Source organism: Eumetopias jubatus, unplaced genomic scaffold, assembly GCF_037043125.1.
Source record: "Eumetopias jubatus isolate StellerSeaLion01/CBP00866 unplaced genomic scaffold, mEumJub1_p1.0 scaffold_9, whole genome shotgun sequence".
NCBI classification, from domain to species: domain Eukaryota; kingdom Metazoa; phylum Chordata; class Mammalia; order Carnivora; family Otariidae; genus Eumetopias; species Eumetopias jubatus.
This window is the reverse complement of record NW_028274815.1, coordinates 130,554,335-130,578,045: the sequence shown is the minus strand read 5'-3', so window position 1 is coordinate 130,578,045 and position 23,711 is coordinate 130,554,335. Positions and strand designations below refer to the sequence as shown.

Below are 23,711 nucleotides of genomic sequence, written 5' to 3'. Positions count from 1 at the left end.
TTTATTTATTTTGACAGAGAGAGAGAGACAGCGAGAGAGAGACAGCGAGAGAGGGAACACAAGCAGGGGGAGTGGGAGAGGGAGAAGCAGGCTTCCCGCTGAGCATGGAGCCCGATGTGGGGCTCGATCCCAGGACCCTGGGATCAATACCCAAGCCGAAGGCAGACGCTTAACGACTGAGCCACCCAGGCACCCCGATGATGTCTAATGTTTACTGAGCACCTGCTGTGTGCCATCTCTGTTCTAAGAGCTGTGCTCTAAGGACTCCACTCATCCTTCCAAGTCCGGGAAATAGACAGCTGCCCTGTGTGCAAGCATTTTTGATGGGCAGGGAGTGGGGGGCCGGGGCTGAGTGACTTGCCCAAGGTCAGCAGCCAGCAAGGTCAGCCACTGGGACCTGAGCTGGGGTCCGCCAACTCCTAAGCCCTCCATCTTCACGGCTGGGTTCTCTTGCTCTGAAATCTCTTCGGGTTTCTTGACGGCAAAACCAGGGCCCGGGTGGCTTCGGTGACTGGGCAGATGCCACATGGCTAACGGGAGGCCCGGGTTTGGAGGCACATGGTCGCATCTGAGCCACTGGCCCCAAGCCGCGAACCCCGGCAGGGCGCACACACCGATGACCGGGGACACGGGGCTACATGAAAGGAACATGCTCGGCCTTGATGGGGCCCAGCCCCGGGCTCGCTGGAGGCAGTTGAAAGGAAAGCTCCCGATAAGGAGACGCTTTATCACGCCTCCTGACAGGCCGAGCTTCCTCCCCTCTGTGGCCCGAGCCTTAAACCCCTTCCAAGTCCCTGGCGTGGAGCCTTGGCTGCCCCGCGCGGGCGGGCCATCAGCGAGTGGGAGTGGGCCTGGGGTGGGTGGGTGCCAACCCTTTGAAACCCTCCAGAGGGCCCCACGCAGCCCTTATCTCGCCCCGTTGTTGTTTCTGGGCCGGAAAAGGGAAGCACAAAGAGGAAAGGCTTTCTCCTGTGGCTTTTGTGTTTGGTTCGCATTAAATGAGGCCGGCCCGGGGTTTTTGTTGTTTGTTTTCCCGCTTTTCAGCACCAGGATGATGGATGACTCTCGGGGGGGTGGGGGCAGGCCACACGCCATGCCACGCTCACGCACGCTCACACCCGGCGGATGTGCGGGCTGCTCCGTGGCTCCCGGACACAAGCCGAGCGCTGCGCCAAGTCTGAGCGGGGTCCTCCGGCTCCCAGGGCCGCCCCAGTGGAGCGCGGCTGTGCCAGGGTGTGCAGGGCTGTGAATTCATTCACTCTGGGGCCCTGGCAGCCAGTGGCCTTGTCTAGACAGGAAGATGTGTGTGATTGGATTCAAAGAGCAGGCTGTAGCTCCTGCTGGGGTGAGCAAGAGCCTGGAGCAAGAGCCTGGGGCGGGGTGGGGGGCGGGGAGCCCAGGCTGGTGGAGGCAGGGGCCTGTGTGGCACCGTGGGAGGCCTAGGGGACAGGAAGGACAGAAGCCATCCAAGGGTGGGCAACGTGGAGAGGGGGCCGGGCCGCAGCAGGACTCTTACGCTTTTCACGGGGAGTGGGGCTGGGGGCATTTGTGAGCACACGTGCTCTCAGTCCGAGGGCAGAGCGTGAGACATTGGGAACACCCGGGTGGATACGCACAGAGACCTCCACCCTCCCAGGGCTGTGCCCAAGCCAGGCTGTGCTGGCCTGTGGCAGCTGATGGTGAGGTTTTCAGGAATTCTACCACGTTTTGCTGTAATCTGTGCTCATTTACATGCGTCGGATCCACATAGCAGGAGTGGTATAGAATGGTGTGCTTGCTGCTGAACATCTCCTCCCAACTCCGTGTTCACTGACAACATGCCCAGAGCTTGAAATCAGCCACGGTGGGAGGATTTACACCCTGAAAATTAGTGAACACTGCAAATCCAGGCTTTTCCCTGGGAGGATGATTATGAAACATGTACCAGCCCCCTGCTGTATACCCTGCAGGCACACACACCCGGAACAAGGCAGGTGGGCAGAGAGACAGGCAGGCAGCCGCCTGAACAAATGCCACTTTTTGTTTTAGGAAAATATATCAAACTTTATAGATTGGTTGATTTTCTTTTTCTACCCCCTTCTCTGCACACAGGACCCTTCTCGCCCCCCAGGCAGGGCCGTGGTGTTTTTTCTTCTTGCAGTGAAGTCTTTAGCAGAGTTTCTCGGCCCCTTGAGCAAAGAAAGATTTTCTGAGCCTCCCCTTGTCTGGGCACTGACCCAGGTGGTTTTCTTAACTAGTTCCTGGATGATCTACTGGCTTCCCACCCCCCGGATCACCCAGGCTTGGTTGTGCTTTTCTCCAGCACCTCCTTTAATGTACTTTGTACTTCAGTCAGTATTCTGCAAACCTGGGTTCCCCGGTAGATGAATTCCATGGTACTTAATCAGCATTTTAGAAAACATTTATAGTTATTTTATTGGCACATTTGTTTTGTTGTGTATTTACGTGGGCCTTTGATTTCTGACTGGTGATCCTGGTTTCCTATTTATGCTAGTGACCTAAAGATTATGTGTCAATAAATTTGTAGTTAAATTTTAAGAAAGATTCAGTAACTCATAGTCCTGCAAAAGCTCAGGCACATGACTGGACAGTGAGGTTTGGGGAATACCGTTGTGGCCCCCTGTGGGTGTGCTTCCCTGCCCCACTCCCCTTCCAAAACAGTAGGAACAGCATATCAGAGAGTGGTCAAGAGAATGGGCCTTGGAGCTGGAGCTGTCAGGGATGGAGCCCTGGCTTCTCCCTTCCTGGCTGTGTGACCTTGAACAAATGGCCTGCTCTCTCTGTGCCTCAGTTTCCTCTTGTATAAAATAGGGGCACCTGCTTCGCGAGGTGAGCCTGAGGATCGGACGTGTTGATAAATACCGACACCTAAAACAATGCCCAACATTTGGCAAGCATTCCCGACAGTACTAGCTGCTGCCACTGTCCTTGAGGTTGTTATTGTTATGATTAATTATAGCAGCCCCCACTTATACAGATTTTCCCTAGCGTGGCTTTTTTTTTTTTTTTTTTGTGAATAGACAGGGTTTAACAAATATTTGTTGACTTGAATTGAATTTTAGATTTTTAGAAAGCTGCCAGGCCTGGCACCTTTCAACCAGGAAAAAGCAATCGGGAAACCAGACAGAAAGTAAGCAGCAATTTTATTTCTAGCGAGCCCCATAGTCCCTGCTGTGTGTGTCAGACAGCCGTCTCTTCCCCCACCCCACCGCCCCCCTCGGGAATACCTTTCTAGACGCTCACTCAGATATTGTGCCCGGAAGGGCAGGGAGCCTCCCAGACCGACTTGGGTGTTGTTACCGGATAGATTTCTGAGCAATTGGATCATTTGACTTTTTGTATATGGCAGTTTCTTTCTGATTCACTTTCACTACTGGCTCTTAAGAGACATCATTTTTTTTTGTGAAGCTCTCTGTAAAGCAGACTTGTGCTCTGATATCTATCTGTCTATCTATCTATCTATCTATCTACTGTTTGCACCTTGAGTTTTTTTTGTTTTTTTTTTTTTTAATTGAGGCTCACCTAAGCATGGTTGATTTATCCCACTGAGGTGCAGGTGAGGGGAACATGGAGGTGTGGAGGTAAATGATGGTCTGGTGGTGGGGTGGTAGGCCTCTCAAGTAGGCTTATAGGTGGATCTCACAGAAACCCCACATCATGGTTGCTCAAACACCCCAAAATGTATTCTCTTATGTGCAAAGTCTAGAGGTGAGTGATTCAAAGTACTGTGAAGCCATCAGGATCAGGCTCCTTCTCTCTTTGTATTCCACTCAAGGTCCCCTCGTGGTCCAAAATGATGGCAGGAGATGCCACCATCACATCTATGTTGCATGCAGTGGAATTCCAAGGAAGAGAAGGAAGACAGGGTAAAAGGGGCTCACTCCCCAGCTGGGTTAGCTTCCCCTTGGGAACCTTTCTGTAAGTTCTCCCCGCACTTCTGCTTACATCTCATTAACTCCAACCTAGTAATGTGACCACATTCATCTGCAAAGGAAGCTGGGAAGTGTAGACTCTTAGCCGGGCTCATTGTCACCAGAGATAATTGGGATCCTGTTACTAAGGCAGGGAAAATGAGTATCGGAGAGAGGGCCAGTGGTCTCCACCGCAACAGATGACCTTGAAGAAGAAAGATACTGTAACACCGTTTTTATAATACAATATTAAAGTTTTGAGAGATATGGTTCTTCATTTCTTGCCTGGTTTTCTTTTTTTTTTTTTTAATATTGGATATTTTATTTCTTCCTTTTAAGTCTTTTTATTTATTTGAGAGAGCGAGAATGAGAGAGAGAGAGAGCACATGATAGAGGGAAGGGTCAGAGGGAGAAGCAGACTCCCCGCTGAGCAGGGAGCCCGATGTGGGGCTCGATCCCGGGACTCCAGGATCATGACCTGAGCCGAAGGCAGTCGCTTAACCGACTGAGCCACCCAGGCGCCCCTCTTGCCTGGTTTTCTATTCCCTGTGGTCCAGGGAGGTGAATGCTCAACGCATAGAGGTGACAGGACTTTGAGAGAGGGTCATACCGGATGCCACTAGAGAGGAGGGCAGGAGGGGTCTCCTGTGATGGATGGTCCCTGGGGACCTTGGAGATTCTCTTTCAAGAACCTGTGTGCAAAAATCAAAAACCTCCCAAAGGCCTCCTTCTTGCTAGTCTTGCCTTTTTCAGTGCTGAGTTTCCAACATCTAGAACCATGCAAGCCCCACTGTAGGCACTTCCTCTGTAGTCAGTAAAAGAATAAGTGAATCTGAGCCTTGTTTCCTTGTCTGCAAAACCTGGATGGGTGCCTGCGTCCTTCTGGCCTTTATACGTAGAGCATCTTCTAAGGAGCCATGGAGATAGCAGGTGCTGGGGGCCTTTTAAAGTCACTGCTCAACACTGGGTGTTGTATGTGAGTGATGAATCACTGAATTCTACTCCTGAAACTAATATTGCACTGTATGTTAACTAAAATCTAAATAATAAAAAAATAAAGTCAGTGCTCAAAATGCTGGACAAGGTACAGTGATTACTTTTTAATAAGTTTTTTCCCTTATGAACTAAGGTAATATACACTCACTGTGGAATGTTTAGAATATACAGATTACTCACTTACTAATTATTATGTACCTACTGTGTGCCAGGCTCTGAGTCCAGGTGAAGGAGAAAGATGAGGTGTTCATTCCAGTGAGGAAATGGACATTGAACAGGTTAAACCGTCAGTAGGATCATTTCAGATTGTGATGAAGAGTTTTAAGGGGAAAAAGTGGGTAATAGAAGAGAATGCCTGGGGAGGTGGTTTACTTTATGTTGGGGTCGTCAGGGGGTTCCTCTCCAGGAATAGGTTCATTTAAGTTGATATTTGAATGACCATAAGGACCCTGGGCAGGTGAGAATCAGTGGAAGAACATTTTAGATAAAGGGAACAGTAAGTGCAAAGGCCCTGAGGTGGGAGAGCTCAGGTGTTTGAAGAATGATGAAGAGGTCCGAGTGGCTGCCTGCAGTGGACGGTGGATGAGGGAAGGAGCAGTAGGAGATAAGACTGGAGAGAGAAGAAGGGATCTGATTATGCAGGACTTTGCAGGGCATGGAATTTTATTTTATTTTATTATTTTTAAGATTTTATTTATTTATTTGAGAGTGAGAGAGAGAGAGAGAGCGCGCACATGAGAGGGGGTAGGGTCAGAGGGAGAAGCAGACTCCCCGCCGAGCAGAGAGCCCGATGCGGGACTCGATCCCGGGACTCCAGGATCATGACCTGAGCCGAAGGCAGTCGCTTAACCAACTGAGCCACCCAGGCGCCCAGGGCATGGAATTTTAATTTAATTTTTTAAGCACTGGGAAGCCATTGGTGGGTTTCAAGAAGAGGAGTGATATTACCTGATTTACTTTACAAAGATCCCTCTGGCTGCTTCTAGAGGCTAGTTAGGATATGGGGGCGGGAGGGGGGCAGAACAAGAGAAAAGCAGGGAGATAATCAGTGGGGTGAGTGCCATGGTCTGGACACGAGGCGGCAGTCGTGGGACCCAGGGGAGGTGGAGGTTCTGCTAGGCGTACTCTCCGATGGACAGGGGATAGGATTCCAGGACAGGTTTCCTGCAGGAAAAGCCCCCTCTCCATGAGTGTCAGTGTCACTGAAGAGTGGTTCTCAGTGGGGTGATTTTGTCCCTCAGGCGACATCTGACCATGTCCGGAGATGTTTTCGGTCATCGCACCTGGGTGGGTGGGGGGTATAGGTTACCGGTATCTCATGGATGGAGGCCAGAGATGCTGCTGAACATCCTTTGGTGCACAGGGCAGGTAATTATCTGGCTCCCAAAGCAATAGTCAGCCTTGGTCAATATGCCAAGGCTGAGAAATCCTGATTCGTTGGTTGCTGTTGGGTGTTTTTGTTGTTGGTGGTGGTTTTTCACCCCGTATCTTAAATATTAATTATGGGACAATGATAATCCCAAATGTTGCCGTCTACCCCGAGGGGTCCCTGGTTCTTCACCCAAAGGGGTGTAGTAATTGTTCTGCAGGACGGCTCTCCGCTTGCCTCCCTTCCCTGAGAGGCCCTCTGCTGAATGCACGAATGAATGAATGGGCACAGGAGCTGCCTCCATAAAGAGATGAGTCAGAGTGGATCGGCCCACAGTCTCCCACCGTGTTACGAAAGCCAGGCCCCGTGCGGCTGCACACAAGAACGGGCTCCTTGTTCCTGTATGATGTGATTTGTTGATCTGCCAAAGAGCCCTGCCTCTCCCCAGGTCACCGGCAGCAGTCTCCCCGCCGTCTCGCCGCGCTCGGGGCAGCAGAGCTGTGCGGGGCCCTCCAAAAACCCACCCTTTGAAACGAAAGAAATTGGATCCTAAAATCCCAAAATAGAGTATGGAAAGGTACACATCACGTCTGCCTTCCCCCTTTCCCCCTGGTGGCAAAAGTGACTCAGAGCTCTTGGTCTGGATCCAGAGAGACCTGCGAGGCCTTTGGGCTGGGGGCGGGGGTGTGATTGGATGGGGGACAGCTCCCCTCTCCGATGGCTCTCTTGCATTTCTTGAGTCTGCCTTTTCCCACCCCACTGTCCCGGGGCTCTTTCTCAGCTTTTGGCTGCTGTGAATAAGGAGGGGCCAGAGTGGATGCTTCCCCCAGATGTCCCTGTCTTTGATGGAACATTTATGCGGAGCCAAACTGCAGTTTCTTTGAGGTGTTTTATCAGAGTGTTCTTGGGGCTGCTGTCATGGTGGGATTCTTGCCCCAGCGTCCTTGGGGTGTTCACATGCTGCCGTGTCGGGTACCACTGGCCAGGGTCGGATGGGTTCACGGAATGACCAAAATGGCCGTGAACTGCCTTGGTCCCCAATTGCCCCCTGCAGGGGCCTCCGTCTTCTTCCTCTTCCCTGCTTCTCCCAGGGCCTAGGTCCCCCGCGGAGAGTAGGTGCCCTATTCCTCAATATCAGGCTAGTGCCTGGAGTGAGAGACTTCTGGAGAAAAGTTTTTGAAGCATACTGTCCCTTTTGGGCCTTTGGGTGAACACACAGGCGGCAGGGGGCATTGCCTGGACCTCGCTCTTCCCTCACCATCTCCACGAGGCTGCCAAGTCACTGCACTTTCGACTCAGTCTCTCCCTGGGTTGATTCCTGAATGCTGCCTGGGGAAGAGATTGTAAACTTCATTTTTCCAGCCCAAGTTTGTCTCCTCTTTGACTTCCAGTGGACTTGGCCTGGTATAATATGTCTCTTTCACGGTGAGACACATTCCTGCAGACTGGCTCAAATGGTAGTGAATTTAGGTGGACTCCAAACATGGGGATTCTCTTCCAGACATGAATAAGCCTCCTCTTTCAGGGTCACTGGAGGATGACTCACCCGGCAATATGTTGAGCCACATAGGAACCTGAGAATCAATCTATTCACTTATTTACTCGGCAAATATTTGTTGAACGTCCACTATATGCCAGGCACTGCTCAAGGTGCTGGGCCACGGTAATGAAAACCTTCCATTCTAGCGGTGAGGGTTTGGGAGGTAGTGGGGTGCTGACAGACAGTAAGCAGAAGCATGAGGTGACACTTATCACTATCAGGAAGGAAATCAACAGGAAGCGATGATGGAGTGACAGTGGGGTGAGGGCGGGGGCTCTACCCTAGCTAGGCTGCTCTGAGAAGGCCTTGAATTTAGGCTGAGACCTGAAGAATTGGGAAGAACCAGCCATGGGAAGATCTAGGGGGTGGGGAGGGTGTTCTAGGCTGAGGGAACAGCAAGTGCAAAGGCCCTTAGGTAGGAGCATACTCAGCCTGTTTTAGGAGCATCAAGGAGGTCCATGTGGCTGGACCAGAGGTGGGGAGATGAAGTTGGTGACCTGGGCAAAGGCCAGATCAGCCAGGGTTTTGTAGGCAGTGATGAGGCGTTTGGATTTTATTCTAAACATAGCTGAGGATCATTACATTTTAAGAACTGAGAGACAACCTTCAAGATGATTTTTTTTTTTCCCCTAGAACTTAAACTAGAAAAGAGGAATTTACCAAAAGTCACCCAGCCATTATTGGCGGAAGAATATCAATAAAAGCGGATATTTATTGAATTCTTGCTGCATGCTTTAGACGTAACTCGCCTGGTCCTTCCAACAGTCCAGGGAGGTGCGTCGTGCCCTTAGTCCCGCTTACGGATGAAGCCGCCGAGACCCGGAGAAGTCCGTAACTCCCCTGCCATGACAAAGCAAGAGCTAGTGCTGGGACGTGACCCCAGACAGTCTGGCCCCGGGGCTCACAGCCCTCCGTGGTACAGTGGCCTCACTCAAGCAGTAGCACAGAGAGAAGACCTGAAAAGTACTTGTTTGGCTTCTTAAAAAAACAAAAAACCCCAAAAAACCCCAAACTCCATCCAAAGGTTGACTCAAAGAAGGCTTGCATATTTTAATCCAGGCCTTCCAGACTCATGTCCTCTATGACTCAGTCACTCCTTGGCCCAGAGAGATAGTTGGTCAGGATGGAGGTGCCGGTGGGGAGCCACGGCCAAGCGGACAGTTCTGTCCAGCGGACCGGAGGCTGGGGGTTGAGAGGGACGGGGGGGAGTGAGTGGGACCCGAGAAGGGAAAGCAGGTGTCCCTAGCCTCTGAGAGGGGAAGGGGCGAAAGGGTCCAGTTCCTTTGTTCACAGACCCCTGGAGGTGGTGGGGGGAGACCTACGTTTGGTCCAGAATCTCGACCGCTAATGCGCCTTGCCTCTGATCGCTCTATGGCTTCCTCGGGGTTTCCAATGGGGACATGGTAATTGGAAACAAATTTAGCATGTTTCAGGCCATCAGGCCTCTCTTCAGGCAGCGTGCTTGCTGTGCGGTAGATAGGTCTGTTTTTAATTTCCAGTGATGTGAGAAATATAGAATGACTTGATTCTTAATTTAGAATCCTGAGAGAGACTGTCTTGTTTTGTTTTCAAGCCTGTGCAGAATGTCTAATTCCCCTTCTCTGGCTCACCGTGTGATTTCAAAACGTGGCCCTCTCAGTGGGCATTGGAGTTTGCTGGTCACCGAGGGCTCCTGCCCGCTGAAGAGGGGGCGCTCCTTTTGCATCACACCCTGCAGGGGCTGTCACCTCTGTCTGGGACAGGACAGTCCAGGGACCAGCCGTCCAACCAGCCGCGTCCTGCCCACGCTGAGCAGGACACAGTGGTCACTCTGGGCCAGGAAGATAGTTGGAGCTGGAGAGGAGGCCATGTGGGCATCAGAGGGGAAGGGGAAGGTCTGGGAGGATTGCAGCCCCTCAGACCCCTCCTGTTGGGCTCTCCTTCCTTCGAGTGTGGCTCACGCGTCGAGCATCTGCGTGGCCTTATAGGCACGATAGATGCCTCGGCGACCAAGACAGGCGGGTTGCTGATGTTCTAGGTGGAGGAGGCAGACACCAGCAAATAAATATGTCATGTGATGTCAAGTAGTGATAAATGGCTAATTAACATAAAGCAGGGTGGGTGAGCGAAGAGTGGGAAGGGTATGGGGTGCCACATTGGGGTGGGTGGTTGGGGACGGCAGCTCGGATGAGGAGAGGGGTGAGCCCTGTGGATTCGGGGCAAGAACATTCCAAGCAGAGAGAACAATAAGTGTTGAGACCCTGCCTCAGGGTCTGTCTGAGGATGACGAGGCTGGTGTGTCTGGAGCAGAGGGAGTAAGGAGGGTGGGGTGCAGATGGTGCAAAGGGGACCAGATCACACAGGATCTTCTGAGTCACGTCGAAGACGATGGCTTTCTGATCTGAGCAAGATGTTTGCTGTGGGGGTTGGGGGGGGGAGGGGAGAGTGGGGTGGGGGCAGGTTGAGCAGAGGAGCAAGATCTCTAACTTCAAATTTTATAGGTCATTCTAGCTGCTATGTGCAGAAGACTGTGGGGAGGCGGAGGGGGAGGATGGAAGCAGGGAGACGAGGAAGGCGTCTCCTGCACTGGTCCAGGCGGGAGATGGTAGAAGTTCAGACCGGAATGGTGGTAATAGGGCTCATGAAAAGCAGTTAGATTTTTGGATGGATTTTGAATGTCGAGTCACCAAGCCTTGCTACTCGACTGGATGTGGTGTGTGGTTTGTTCCTCTCTTGGTTGTAGGCCCCATACCCTGAACTCGAAGGGAGCCTGCAGACACTTCTGTCTGCCTCTTCCTTTGCTGAGGGCTTCTACCTTGGACCTCCTACTCGAGGTTTCCACGGGTGGGTCCTGGGATTTTACTTTTCTTGTGGGATGGGATGGCACATTGCACATCTATTGGTACCTTCATTGCTTTAGTTTTTCTTCCTTGTGGCCTTTAAAAGAAATGTCAAGATTCACAAAGAGAAAATTTACATGTTAAATGTAAATTTAAATTCACATTTAAAAGAAATGTGGCAGCGGAGGGGGGGGGTTGGGGGCAGGGGGATCTCTTTCTTTCAGTGAATGTTTTGGCCTTAATTTTTACATTATACATTCAGAAAACAATTTTTGTGTTGAACTGCAATCAGTATAATAGGTCAGGGGAGCTACAACCAGGGGCTCCTGAGACAACAGAGTTTCTCCCTGGGAATGATCAAAATCCAGTGGACATTTTAAAAATAGGGTCTGATTTCTAGTTTTATTTTAAATTTTACTTTGGATACCCACACAGTCTGCACCCTCCCAGCTTTATAACACAAAGAGATACATTTGTTCTCACTGTTACGGTATATTTTGGAGATTATTATATATCCATATATTAAAAGCTTCCTTAGGGTTGCCCAGGTTGTGCACTGCACAATGCCAAGGGAGGCCATTCGTATTAACTGCCATGCTGCTTCCTAGAATACTCATTCTTTTCTGCAATAGCATTACACTGCATAATATATCACTACTGATTTAACCAGTACTCTTTTGATGGGCCCCATCTTTTGCTATTTTAAAGAGTGCTGTGCTGAATAACCTTGTCCTTAGTTTTTTCTGCACATCTGCCAAGACATCCATAGGACAGCCCACTCACTAGTAGTAGAATTACTTCATCAAAGGGGGTGTACATCTTTAATCTTGAAAGATAACTGCAAAATTACGTGCCACAGATTTGTGCGCACCCTATTTCCACAGGCTCCACTCGTAGGTTTATGTATTTCAGCCAGGTCTCTCTACCTGGGTGGCACCTTGTCTTGTCTTTTGTGTCAGTCCGTGCAGAGCAGATGAAGGAGGTCAGGCCTGGATTCAAATCCCTGCTCTGCTGCTTGCTTGCCAGGGAACCTCACGCCTCTGAGCTTTGCTTCCTCTTCTGTAAAAGGGCAGTTGAATAGTTCACGGAACTTTATGGGGATGGAAGGGGGCAGACATGCAGCAATTAATTGGGCAATGAATTAGATCTGGTAATGATGGTAAAGGCAGCAAAGAAGAGTGTTACTGAGGGGCCCTGCTCCACCCAGGGAGCAAGGAAAGACTTTGGTGGGAAATAAAATTTGAGCCATGCTTTGCAGTGTGACCAGGAGTTAATGAGGACAGAGGCGGGGGATGGGGGGAGATTGTTCCTGATGATCAGAGGCAGGGAAGACTTCGTAAGGGGTGGGGGGCAGGGGTGCACCCCGGAGAGGGGTCAGGCCACGCATGGCATTGCAGCCAGAGGGACTGGGAGTAACTGATGGCCAACGGGTTTCTAAAGGGTCATCCTGGCTGCAGGGTGGGGAGTGGGGGGGGGGCAGTGAGGGCTGGAGGGGAAGGTGGTAGTTTGCATGAGGGGGGAGGCAATGGAGGGAGGGAGGGTGATGGGTCTGAGTGGGTTAGGAAGTGGAATTGATGGGACTTTCAGGTGGTGCCAGTATGGGGGTAAGGCAGAGGGAGGTCTCGAGAATTAGGATTTCTCATGAAGTTATTAATATGTGCTCACTAGATGGGTATGTAATGTTTGTTGGGATGCCTGAGGTGAGAGTGAAATCATGGTCTAGTTTCCCTGGTGTGTGTGTCTGTGTGTGTTTGTGTCTGTGTGGGGGGCTTGGGGTGGCAGGTATGTTTTTGCATCCAGAAATAAAGGCAGAATTTGGGATCCATGCATATTTGTAGAAATCTTCTCCCCACACGCTATGTGACGATTGGGAATCTCAAGAAAACACCCTTATGGGCTTTTCTCTTCTTTCAGAGTGAAGTTTTTGAGGACAATACCAATTTCTTAATATTCCGAATTCAACAACAACAACAAAATGCTACTTAATATTGTTAAAGTTTGATTTTAGTAAAACTCAAAAGAGTTTCTTTGGCCAGTTGCCATTGTGAAAATCAATCCCACATTTTGGACTTGGTGGCAGTCTCGTCCATCTGAGAGTTATTTAAAAAGCTCTGAGCAGAGTTGATAGAAAAATTGTTTTCAAGGAAATGTCATTTCACTGCAGTGTTTATCATGGGGGAAAGTTTGAACAACTTAAATGCCCAACTGTAGGGGTTAAAGCTGTAGCCCATACGGAAGATGGAAAGTCTGGGCTAGGACCCAGCTATAAGGCAAGAGAGGCAGGGGTGGGGGCAAAATTTAAGGCAGCACTCACTCCCTGGTGCCTGCCTTGCATTTAGACAATCCCGAGAACCAGTGCCTCCTTAAATCACGTGATAGGGTGCGCAGGCACCTTACTGGCCTTGCCAGTCTGAGCCCCAGGGATACTGGGCCGTCATTTGAGATTGTCTCATGAAACAAGAGTCAATGACAAGAGGAAGTGGTCGCACGTATTGTTAAGTGGAAACAATATGTAAAACAGAATCCCAATTATGTGTGCCTAGAAGAAAAGTCTGGAAGGAATACACTAAAATGCTTGCTTATTTTGAGAGAATTTTCTTTATAATTTACATTTTTTGGGGGGTGCTGTCTATTTTTCCTACAATGAACGAACCTTTACCCACTTTTCCTTTGTCTTGTTGTACAATTAATACCAAAAAAGATTGATGCCTTTTTTTTTATCTGTGCACCAGAGCAGTTAAATTGCTGTTGCCAGCAGGCAGAGCTTGAATCTGGGGGTGGGGGTTCTGACGAGCCTTCCCCCTGAAACCGTGGGTCTCTGGGGTGTGAAGACCAGGTTCACCTCTGGGTTCTTTTTGCTGAGCTGGCAAGATGCACCTGCCTGTTTTAAGATGCCTACTCCAGATTCCAGGAGACTTGGCCTTTTTCCGAGTCAGGGGTGACGCAGAGGAAGCCAAAAGGGCCACGTTTTGGGGTTCCCCCCGGGGGGCTTCGGAGCTGTGGGGCCCTGCTGAGCCTCAGCTACCTCATCCAAAAAAGGAGTAACCCTGCCCTCCTGCTGTGCAGATTAGGTCAGTCTGCCGCTCCCTACTCCGGTATCAGGCCTCCCAGTGTGCACTAGAAACACCCCTCCTTCCTGGAACCCTGTCACCCGCCTGGGAAATGACAAGCAGCAGAACTTCGGCTCTCACCTTGGCTGCAGGATGCAGAGCCTCTTGTGCTTGGGAAACCAGCTGACCTTGAACTTCTAGGTTTGCAGCAGATGTCTACTAAGGTCGGAAGGTGACTTTGCTTGCCCTGGTCCCTGGGAAGACCTGACCTTTGGAGGAGTCTAGAAAGAGGCCTCGTGAGCAAAGTCTCCCTAAAATGGGGACAATGGGGCATACGGGACCTCAAGGGCCCATCAGACCATCCTGAGACATGAAGTTCTTTTCACAAGACCCAAATCACTAGGCTTTTGGAGAAGGAAGTGAATGGCTCCATGCTCTCCTCACCAAATCTCCAGATGGCCGGCAAGGCTCTCCAGAATGAGCATGCCACGCAGTCAGGGCTCTGGGCACCTTCCACCACCTTCTCGGGGAGGGGAGGGTGGAGGGGAAGTGTTCTTTGCATTTCTTGCAAGATGGTGAGGTTTCTTCCCTGGGCCCCGCCTCGTTCCAGCCCTCCCTGTCAGAGTGGCTGTTAGCCAGCCCGCAGAGAAGACTGGAATTAGTGCCCGGGTTTACCACCCACAAGCCCGTTTCGGGTCGTTTTTCACTTTGCTAGTCTTTCACATTCATTCTTCACCTTTCCATTCAGTTCTGTAGTATCACCTCTGTGTTTTGATTCGTGTCATCCTCTGATGACAAGGAAAAGTCTCTGTTCACGGGCACTTACTGGGTGCTCTCCTTTGGGGCCCTACCAAAGTCGTCCTGTTAAGCCTTCGAAAGAGCCCCGGGGAGTAGGAGGTGATATCCCTGTTTTACGTGAGCATTTGAAACCCAGAAGGGTGGAGCCGCTACTCCAAAGCCACACAGCGTGTAAGAAGCAGAGCCAGGATTGAACTTCAACTGCGTCTGACCAAGAGTGAAATCCTTTCTTCTTTCTACCATCCCACACCCCTCTCCACTGTTACCCGTGGAAGGGACGCCCGCCCACCTGGTGAGGTGGGCTCCATCTGTTCACACTGCAGCGGCTGGTCCTGCTTTTCCAGGGGGGCTGCTTTGGAATGCAAAGAGGTCCTTCTTAAAGGAATGGGTTTCTTTCTTTCTCCAAGAGCACCATTACTTGTGTTGATTTCTGTTGCCTATCTTTCTCTCCGTCCCTCCCCCTCCTGCCACCCCCCCCCCACACCCGCTGTAGAGCAGGAAGAACATGCTTGATCTCACAATTGAACACTTACTCCTTTTTCCTTTGAGGACCTGATCTGCATTTCTGACCTGTAGTCCAGGATCCCAGAGCAGCTGTGGGCCCACCAGGTCCCAGAGCATGTGTGGGGGGTGGGGGTGGGGGTGGGGGATGGCTTGAGGGCCTGGAAAGCACATCCTAACTCGGCCCTATCCTAGCCGTGTTAACGGGTCGCCTGCCCTTGGCAAGCCTCAGGGGGTGCTCCGCCTGCAGGAAGCCTGCCCTTCGTTGCTGCATTGTTCTTGCCGGTGACCGTGAATGCAATATGTTTATTCATCACACTGAGCAAAATCAACAAGGTTCCTGCTACCAAGGTTCTTGGACCTTGTGTTTAGGTGGGAGAGAGAGGTGCTAAGCAAACAAACAACGAAACAAGAACATTTAGATGGTAATGAAGTCACTACGCCAGGGGTGTGCTCGAGAATGTGAAATGTCTGATTCTCTGGAGAAAAAAAAGAGCCCCAATGTGTAGCATTTGCCAATTTTTGTGGTATAAATATCCCCACTGTGGCTGACTTCAGGTTACCAAAGTGGCACCAACTGGCTCTTAAAATTTCTAAAAACTTTAACAAGTGGCTCTTGCAAGGCCAAAAAGCTGGCTCCAGCATTGGGTGTGGTTTGGGAAAGACTGGAAGGTATCTGAAGACAAAATGTACCAGTGGGAGAGCGTTCTAAGCAGAGGATGGGGCTGTGCAAATGTCCTGTGGTTGGAGAGAGCTTCGTGTGCTCAGGGAATAGACGACTGGTTGGTTTTGGCAGGTAACTAATGGGGGTGGCAGGAGAAGTAAGCCACTGGGCTGGTGGAAGCCTCAGAGACCCTGGGACCAAGTCTGGATTTTATTCTAAGGCCGCAGGAAGTCTTTGGAGAGTTGTAAGCAGGGGTGTGTCCGGGTCTGATTTGCATTTTTTTTTTAAAACGTTATTGGGCTCTTCTGTGAAAGGCCAGCAAGAGGCCAGTGAGGGGGCACTGGTGGTCCGTCTGGGGAGAGGCAGTGGTGCTGGGGAATACATGGAAATGGCTGGATTCAGGTAGAGCCGTAGGGGATGTGATGAGTTTCGTCTTCAGGTATCACCTGGCTGTTTACCATGAGTACAGCTGGGCTGCAGTTTCTGCTCTTCTGTCCTGGGCAGGAGGAAAGAACCTGAGACAATCTGGGCTCACCATCTATCTGGCCTACTTTACACTCTGTGATAACTCTGTTTACCACCTCCCGATACATCCAGGAGAGGAGGTGAGGACATCTATTTATCTTGGGTCCAAATGAAGAACCAAACCAACAAAAACAAAATCTAAACTCTGACCTTCCCACTTTGGATTTTTGCAGGAGAACAGTCCCCTGTTCTTCACTTTGCCTGGGGGGAAAAGATAAGAGGCTCTGACCTGGGATTTCCATCTTTGGCCCAGGGCATCTCTTGGGTGTGTATCAGACATGTAAATGCTGTGGGTGTCGGCCTGGCAGGTTTTTAAAAAAAAAAAAAAAAGGTGCCATCTGGCTCGGCTCCGCTCCCGGCCTGTCTCTGTATGGTTTTCAGAAGGGCACGAGAGAATGGCATCTCTCGGGACGGGTGTTGTCCGGTAGAACTTGATGATGGAAATGTTCTGTACCTGTGCTGTCCACGGCAGTGGCCACTCGCCATCCGTGCCTTCTGAGCACTTGAAATGTGGCTAGCGTGACTGAGAAACTGGATTTTCCATTTTCTTCAATTTTTGTATTGATGGTGCTGGCCAGGAGAGTTCTAGACTCTGTGTCATCCTCCATTGCCCTGGAGTCTTTGTTTTCTGGCAGTTGGCTGGAGATCCTAGTTCCGTAAACCTGCAGAGAAGGGTAGGATTTAGGGAGCTGTCACCTGTCACAGCCCCTCGCGATTTGCCAAGGAAGGGGTTTCTTGGCTGGGGAGTGGCAAGACAGGACACCGTCTTCAAAGTCTCAGCCTAGTCCTCTGTTTCTTTTGTTACTGTATATATTAAACCAGTGTTACATCTCACAAGTGTCTAGGCATCGATTCTTCATTCATTGTGAATCAAGGGAGAGTCTTCTCTGACCACCTTCTTAACCTTGATCTCCTCCTCCATCCCTAGAAGTGACCATGGTATGGTCACTTTGGAGTACAGCCTTCTGCACCTTTTCCTATTGCATTTATATCTGTATCAATGAATAGACCCCAAACATCCAGCATTTAAAAAAAAAAAAATAAGTTGTATCTTGCGATAGATGTTTTTCTGCTAGTTGTCTTCTCTTTCGATAGTGAGTCTGAGATCTTTCTGGGTCAGTTCATTGATCTCTACTGTTTTTTTGTTTTTGTTTTTGTTTTTTAATTGCTGTAGTATTTCATAGCCTGGATGTTTCATATTACTCAGAAGCCTATGGCTATAATTAATTGTTTATTATTCCATTTGTTTTATTAAACACTTTTGTGCATGTCTCCTGAGTGCACAGTATTTCTTTTAGGGTACATAGTAAGAAATGGAATTACCAGGTCAGAGGGAATATGTAGTTTTAATTTTAATGGCTGCTACATAATACTCTTTGGGGCAGCTGGCTGGCTCAGTTGGTAGAGTATGCAACTCTTGATCTCAGCATTGTGAGTTCCAGCCCTACACTGGGTATAGATTACTAAAAATAAAATCTTTAAAAAAATATTAACAAAATAGTTATACCAGGTTATGTTCCTATGAACCGCATGAGCGTGCCTGTGTGCCTATAGTCTCTAAAACACGTGATTTTATCAAATACCAACATGCATGCCAATTGAACAGGTGAAAAATGGCATCCCCTAGTTATGTAATTTGCATTTTCCTGTTTATAAGTCAGATTGAACATCTTTTCCATGCCAATGGCCATTTGCTTTTCTGTGAATTGCCTGTTCAAATTTCTTGCTCGTTTTTCTGTTGGATAGTTTTGTTAATTCATTCAGCAAACGTGTATCAGAATGCCTACCATGAACCAAGCAGTATTCTAGGTGCTAGGGATGTTGTGGCAAGTAAAATAAATAGACATGCCTGCCCTCGAAGAGGTGACAGTCTAGTTGTAGGAGAAAGACCTGGGGCACCTGGGTTTTTTGGTTGGTTAAGTGTCTGACTCTTGATTTTGGCTCATGTCATGATCTCAGGGTCATGAGATTGAGCCCCGTCTTGGGCTCTATGCTGGGCATGGAGCCTGCTTAAGATTCTCTCTCTCCCCCTCCCTCTCCCTTGCACACACATGTGTACGAGAGAGAAAGAACGAAAGACAGACCTACGCAAGAGAAATTGAGGAAATATATAATAATATTAGATGGGATAAAAAGAAGGAAAGGAGATAGAGAAGGAAGGAGGTAGTCCTGCCCACTGGGGGTGAGATTCAATTTTAAATAGGATGGCCAGGAATTTTGTAGGCGTTCTTTATATATTCTGTGTACTAATCATTTGCCTGTTGTATGTTGCACACATTTTCCTCCAGTCTTTAATTTTCTTTTGACTCAGATGATGGTACTTTTGCCTAGCTCTTTTTTTTTTTTTAATTAAAAAATATAACTTGTTAGCTGGAATATAGTCATGTAAAAAAGTGTAAGTTCCTTCTTCTGATCTTCTCAGACAACCATTGTCAAGAGCTCTGGTTTATCTTTCCTGGTTATTTTCTGTCCTCACCCTCATGTGACATTCTCCCCACAACCCTCCTGGCAACACTGAGCACTGGCGTTTCTGGCTATTTCCTCATAAGTGTATTCTGATCTACTACCTTCTTCCTAATGGTTGTTTAATATTGCATTTTAGAGAGGATCTCTGTAGTTTATTGAAGCAGTCCTTCTGGTTGGACGTCAAGGTTACTTCCAGTTCTCCATTCCCCCAGATGATGCAGCAATCCTGTGCTCTTTCTGCTGCCCGTGAGCTTCTCAGATCTTTGTGGGACTACACCCACCAACACCCTGCATACTAAATGTGCTATGATAACTTGATTTTGTTTTTCCCCCCACAGCTCCATGGCTACATGGAAAACAAGCCCCTGGGGCTTCAGATCTTCATTGGGACAGCTGATGAGCGGATCCTTAAGCCCCATGCCTTCTACCAGGTGCACCGGATCACGGGCAAAACCGTCACCACCACCAGCTACGAGAAGATCGTGGGCAACACCAAAGTCCTGGAGATCCCTCTAGAGCCAAAAAATAACATGAGGGCGACGTAAGGGCTGGGGGCCAAGGGTGGTGGGTCTTTATGGGGAAACAAGTGGGGCCAAGTGGCAGGGATTTGGGACAGGGGACTCTCTCGAGTTGGCGGAAGGAACCGTGGATGGTGGTTCCCACTCTGTGATGGACCCTTTGAGATTTGTTGAAAAAGTTCTCTACCTAAGTACTTTTCCTGTGTGTCAGGAGGAAGAATACCTGTGTGTCTTTGGATTATGTTACTTGGGATGAGGCTAAATTTATTTACATGGAAAATGATTAAATAAGGATACAGAAAGGTCAAAACTCACAAAGCAACAGGCATATAGCTAAAGTTTGAGAGATGTTGCACCCATGTTTTGGAGTTAAAACAAACTCTTTTTTAGAAAATAATCTCAAACTTCTAAACCACGAGAATTTTACAAAGAACTCCTGTCTACTGTTCACTCCGATTTACCAATCGTGAACATTTTCCACACTTGCCTTATTACTACCTTCACTCTTTGCTCTTTCCTGAGCTGTTTGACAGTTAGTTGCAGACACAGTGACTTTTTTTACTTTTAGATGCCTGAATGTGCATTTCCTCAGAGCAAGAATGTGTTCTTTGGTGACCACAGTACACTTATCAAATTAAAGATACTTAATGTTGATACATCACTCTCATCTACTGAGCAGCCTATAATCAATTTTACCAGCTACAGCTTTGAGTTTTTCAGATACTTTTGAGAGTAGAAAAATCGATACCAAAAAAATCTCCCTAGAGAAGTAATTTCCGCTGGGGAATTTCTCTCATGACTTTGTATGTGTTTGACCTCCCGCTGGGCATCAATTCCTGGCTGAACTATTTATCAGTGGATTGCAGTCCCCGCACCCCACCCCCACCCCCCCCACCGTTGCTGGCAGTACAATTATTTTGGTTAACTGAGTAAGGCGGTTTTGTGGGTGATCTTTTCTTTTCACCGAGATGGTCAGTTCTAAATGGGGTTCTCCACCTCCTGGCAGCATTGATTGCGCCGGGATCCTGAAGCTTCGGAACGCCGACATTGAGCTGCGGAAAGGCGAGACGGACATTGGCAGGAAGAACACACGGGTGCGGCTGGTGTTCCGAGTGCACATCCCAGAGTCCAGTGGGAGAATCGTCTCCCTGCAGACTGCGTCTAACCCCATCGAGTGCTGTAAGTTGGGCTTTGGGCAGGGTCGGCCTCTGCAAAGTATACTGTATATGGCCTTCCACCCGGGGCAAGGTGCCCAGCGAGAATGCGCGGGACTCACAAGGGCCCACAGGGGGCCCAGGAGGACCCAAGGGCCCAGAGACAGAGCCCATTTAACAATTTCTCTCTGCTTCTATTTACTTGTGGAAGGTTTCGTGGTCTCACAGGAAATTAAAAAATAACACAGCTAATGAGTAGCCTACAGCTTTGTTTAGAAGGCTTGACATGTATAAATGTTTTGGTCTTAAAAAGGGTAGATGCAGTTGGAGTGGGTTTACTGTACGCAGCGACCTCTTCTTTTCCTTGCCTCTCCTTTCGATCGGGAGAGCATCCCAGTGGCTCTTGCCTCTGGAGCGGTGGCTCTGCGGGCCACAGTGCTGAGCGCTCAGCACTCAAGAGCTCGTGCAGTCTTCGCGGCCGTCTTGGGCAATGGCTGGTGCTGTGATGCACATTTTGTAGAAGAGGGGGGACAGAGAGAGCTGAGGGGTTGCTAACTTGTACCAGCAGGCCTGAAATGTGAACAGGGAGAGATGCCCAAACAAAGATGCAGAGGAATCTTAGAATGATCTAGTATGCAGTGGCTGAGACCTGCCATGTGGACGGGGCCCTCCCCCCCCCTCCCCCGGCCCCAGCAGAAACTGGCTCTGTTCTCATCAGGCTTTGAAAGAAGAAGCCACTTAGAGCTCGTTCATGGGTACTTGAGGCAAGTTTTGAAGGTGGTTTTTGCTTTTAGACATGGCAAAGCTTATTGTCTGCTCCGGGTTTGAGAGTTTTCGCAAATCACTTGTCAGAGCATAAAGAAGAAAAAGGTAAACAATGTTGCTGAAACCAAAGCTGTTTATATTATTTTTTAGTTTCTTCTAAGAGTACTTTTTATGTTGTTACAATCATGTTCTGTATTCAATTATGTTTCAGGATTCTTTTTCCTTTTTACTGGATATTTTACCGTAAGTCTGTGTCACAAAAATCCGTTACCGACGGAGGCCAGGGAGGTCCTGTAGAGGAGTGGAGTGGCTTGGTGGGCGGCAGTAGGGAGTGGTGGAGACCAGGGAGCAGGGCGACACATTCCCCACCTAAAGGGACTGCCTTTATATCACCCCAGCCAGTATTTCCATGTGGGCATGTAGGCCAGGCATGGCCAAATCCTCTGACTTTCTAAGGCAAACCAAAAATCTGATTTTTAAAAAACCGCAACAAATTCAGAATACTGTGTGGATCAGAGGAATTCTTCATGTGGCTTTGATTAATCAGAGGTAGTCTTAATCAGACATTAATGAGTAAAGCAAACGCAAGAACATCTTATGCAGAGAGGGTTGAGGAAAACTGGCCCTCAGGATTGAAAGTCAACGAGGAGAGAGCGTGGGCCCTCGTTGGGAGAGAAGCCAGAACTTGGTCTTGGTTGGTCTTTGGAAAAAGATGAAGGGGCCCTATGATTTCTTCCAGCCTTACAAGTCACGATGTGGATCAGGCTGAACGTGGTGGTGAGTCTGTCCTCTGATGTTAGACGAGAAAGACCCAACAGCAGACAGCAAGGGAACACAAGTGTTGAAAAACATCATCTCAGAAACATTGGAATTCCCCTCCTCTACCCAGCAGACCCCACCCCTGGCCCCTGAGTGCTAGTCATGGTCGCTGCCCCACTCTGCTGTTGTTTTTGAACATCTCGAGATGTTTTGGGAAGGAAACTTGGGCTCTTCCTCAGTGATTTGGGGGATTTTGAGAAGATAAGGTCTCCTCTTTCTGGCAAATGACTCACTACAGGATGGGGCTGTGGTTTGTAGCAAGGTGGGGAACAGGAGGCCTCAGGACAGACCACATGCCAGAGCCCCTGTTTCTCTCCATGTTTGGGTTGCTTGGGTCAATGTATCTCCTGTTGATCTGAGATTTTAAGGAATCACCATTGAGCCACATCCACCTCCAGCAAGATCTTCAGGGTGTTATAAACTTGTTTGAATCTCGAACATAAGCTTTTTTCTGTGTTTGGCTGACTCAACCACCTCCTTTTGACAGATAAGGAAACAGACTTTCTTGGTAAAGTGATTCACTCGTTTTTACTCAGTAGGTAACAGAGCCAGAGTCTCCGGCTTTCTAGTTCTGTGAAATACCTTCTTAAGGTTTCTAGAACACCACAATTTCTTGCAGTACCAGACTGAACCACCAATTGGTCGCTCTCTCTCTCCTACTCGGAATCCTCTGTCATTTTTATTCCCTTTTTGTTCTGTTTGCCTAGATTGCTGCCTCATAGTTCTATACATATTTATTGGCCGATGGACTTACTATATGATCCCTAGGGAGATAATTCAATAAATATTTACTGACAGTCTGTAGCCTGTGTGGACACAGTATGTGTGTGATAAGTATTTATTGACTGGTTGACTTAGTATATACCCCGTGGGGAGGGTGAGTTGGTAGGAAAAACACTCAGTGGGCTGGTACTTATTTGCAAGGCTAGCTTACTTATACTTTGGAGGGTGCCACTTGTATATTGGGGATCAAGGGTAAGTTCTCAGATTCTAGTGAAAAACAAAAACAAAAACAAAAACTTAAACTACTGGAGGCCACTCTTTGGAAAGTGGACTAATTTGCTAGAAACGTTGATGGCTTACATTTCTTCACAGGTCAGCATGCCAGAGGTCAAATCTCACCTTCCTGTCGACGGACAAGCCATGTCTTTGTATTTCCACGCTACTTCCCTGTTCCCACAAGATCCTTCAGTATTGCCAAGGAGATACTTGGTTCCCTCCCTTGACTGTCAGCAGAGATGATTTTTGCAGCTTCCCCAGTGCTCTTGGCTCGGGAAGCCGCCCCCACCCCTTCCCACTGCTGATGACAACCCACAACCACACCTCCCGCTTCTCCAGGCACACGGGAGAGGCCAGGAGGGCACCCCCGTCTTCCCCGACGACACACCCTACACCTGGCTTGCAGCTGCAGGGCCTTTCCTCCTCCAGAGCCCAGAGATGGGGCAGTTCTCCTTTCCTCAAGGCTCCTCCATGTTCTCAGCATCAGTGCTACTTTCTTGGGGTGCTTGAGCCCTTGCGTCCCTCTTGTAGGACTTTCCCAGGGCTGGCATTGACCAGGTGCCTCCGACGGGGAGGCTCGGAATGACAGACATCTGTTGTCTCACGGTTCCGGAGGCCAGAGCCTAGAATCCAGGTGTCAGCCGAGTTGTTCCTTCTGGAGGCTCTGCAGGGGAATGTTCCAGGCCCCTCTCCCAGCTGCGCGTGGTGGCCAGCAGTCTTACACCCGTCGGCTTGTGGGGGCATCACTCCAGTCTCTGCCTCCTGCTCTCGTGACCCTCTGCTCGGTCTCGTACAAGGGCACTCTCATTGGGATTGG

At 49.2% G+C, this 23,711-nt stretch overlaps 1 protein-coding gene across 5 annotated transcripts in view; it reads left to right on the top strand.

Moving 5' to 3' along the window:
• Positions 1 to 23,711, top strand: part of NFATC2 (nuclear factor of activated T cells 2) — a 137,545-nt gene that overhangs the window by 42,014 nt on the left and 71,820 nt on the right. For all 5 annotated transcript variants that reach the window (XR_003612581.2, XM_028125194.2, XM_028125191.2 and 2 more), the window contains exons 4-5: positions 18,978 to 19,180; positions 20,164 to 20,336. Coding sequence is in view for 4 of the 5 variants with exons in the window: in XM_028125194.2 (XP_027980995.1) it covers positions 18,978 to 19,180; positions 20,164 to 20,336 (376 nt within the window). In the remaining variant the exon portion in view is untranslated. The remainder of the gene's footprint in view (positions 1 to 18,977; positions 19,181 to 20,163; positions 20,337 to 23,711) is intronic.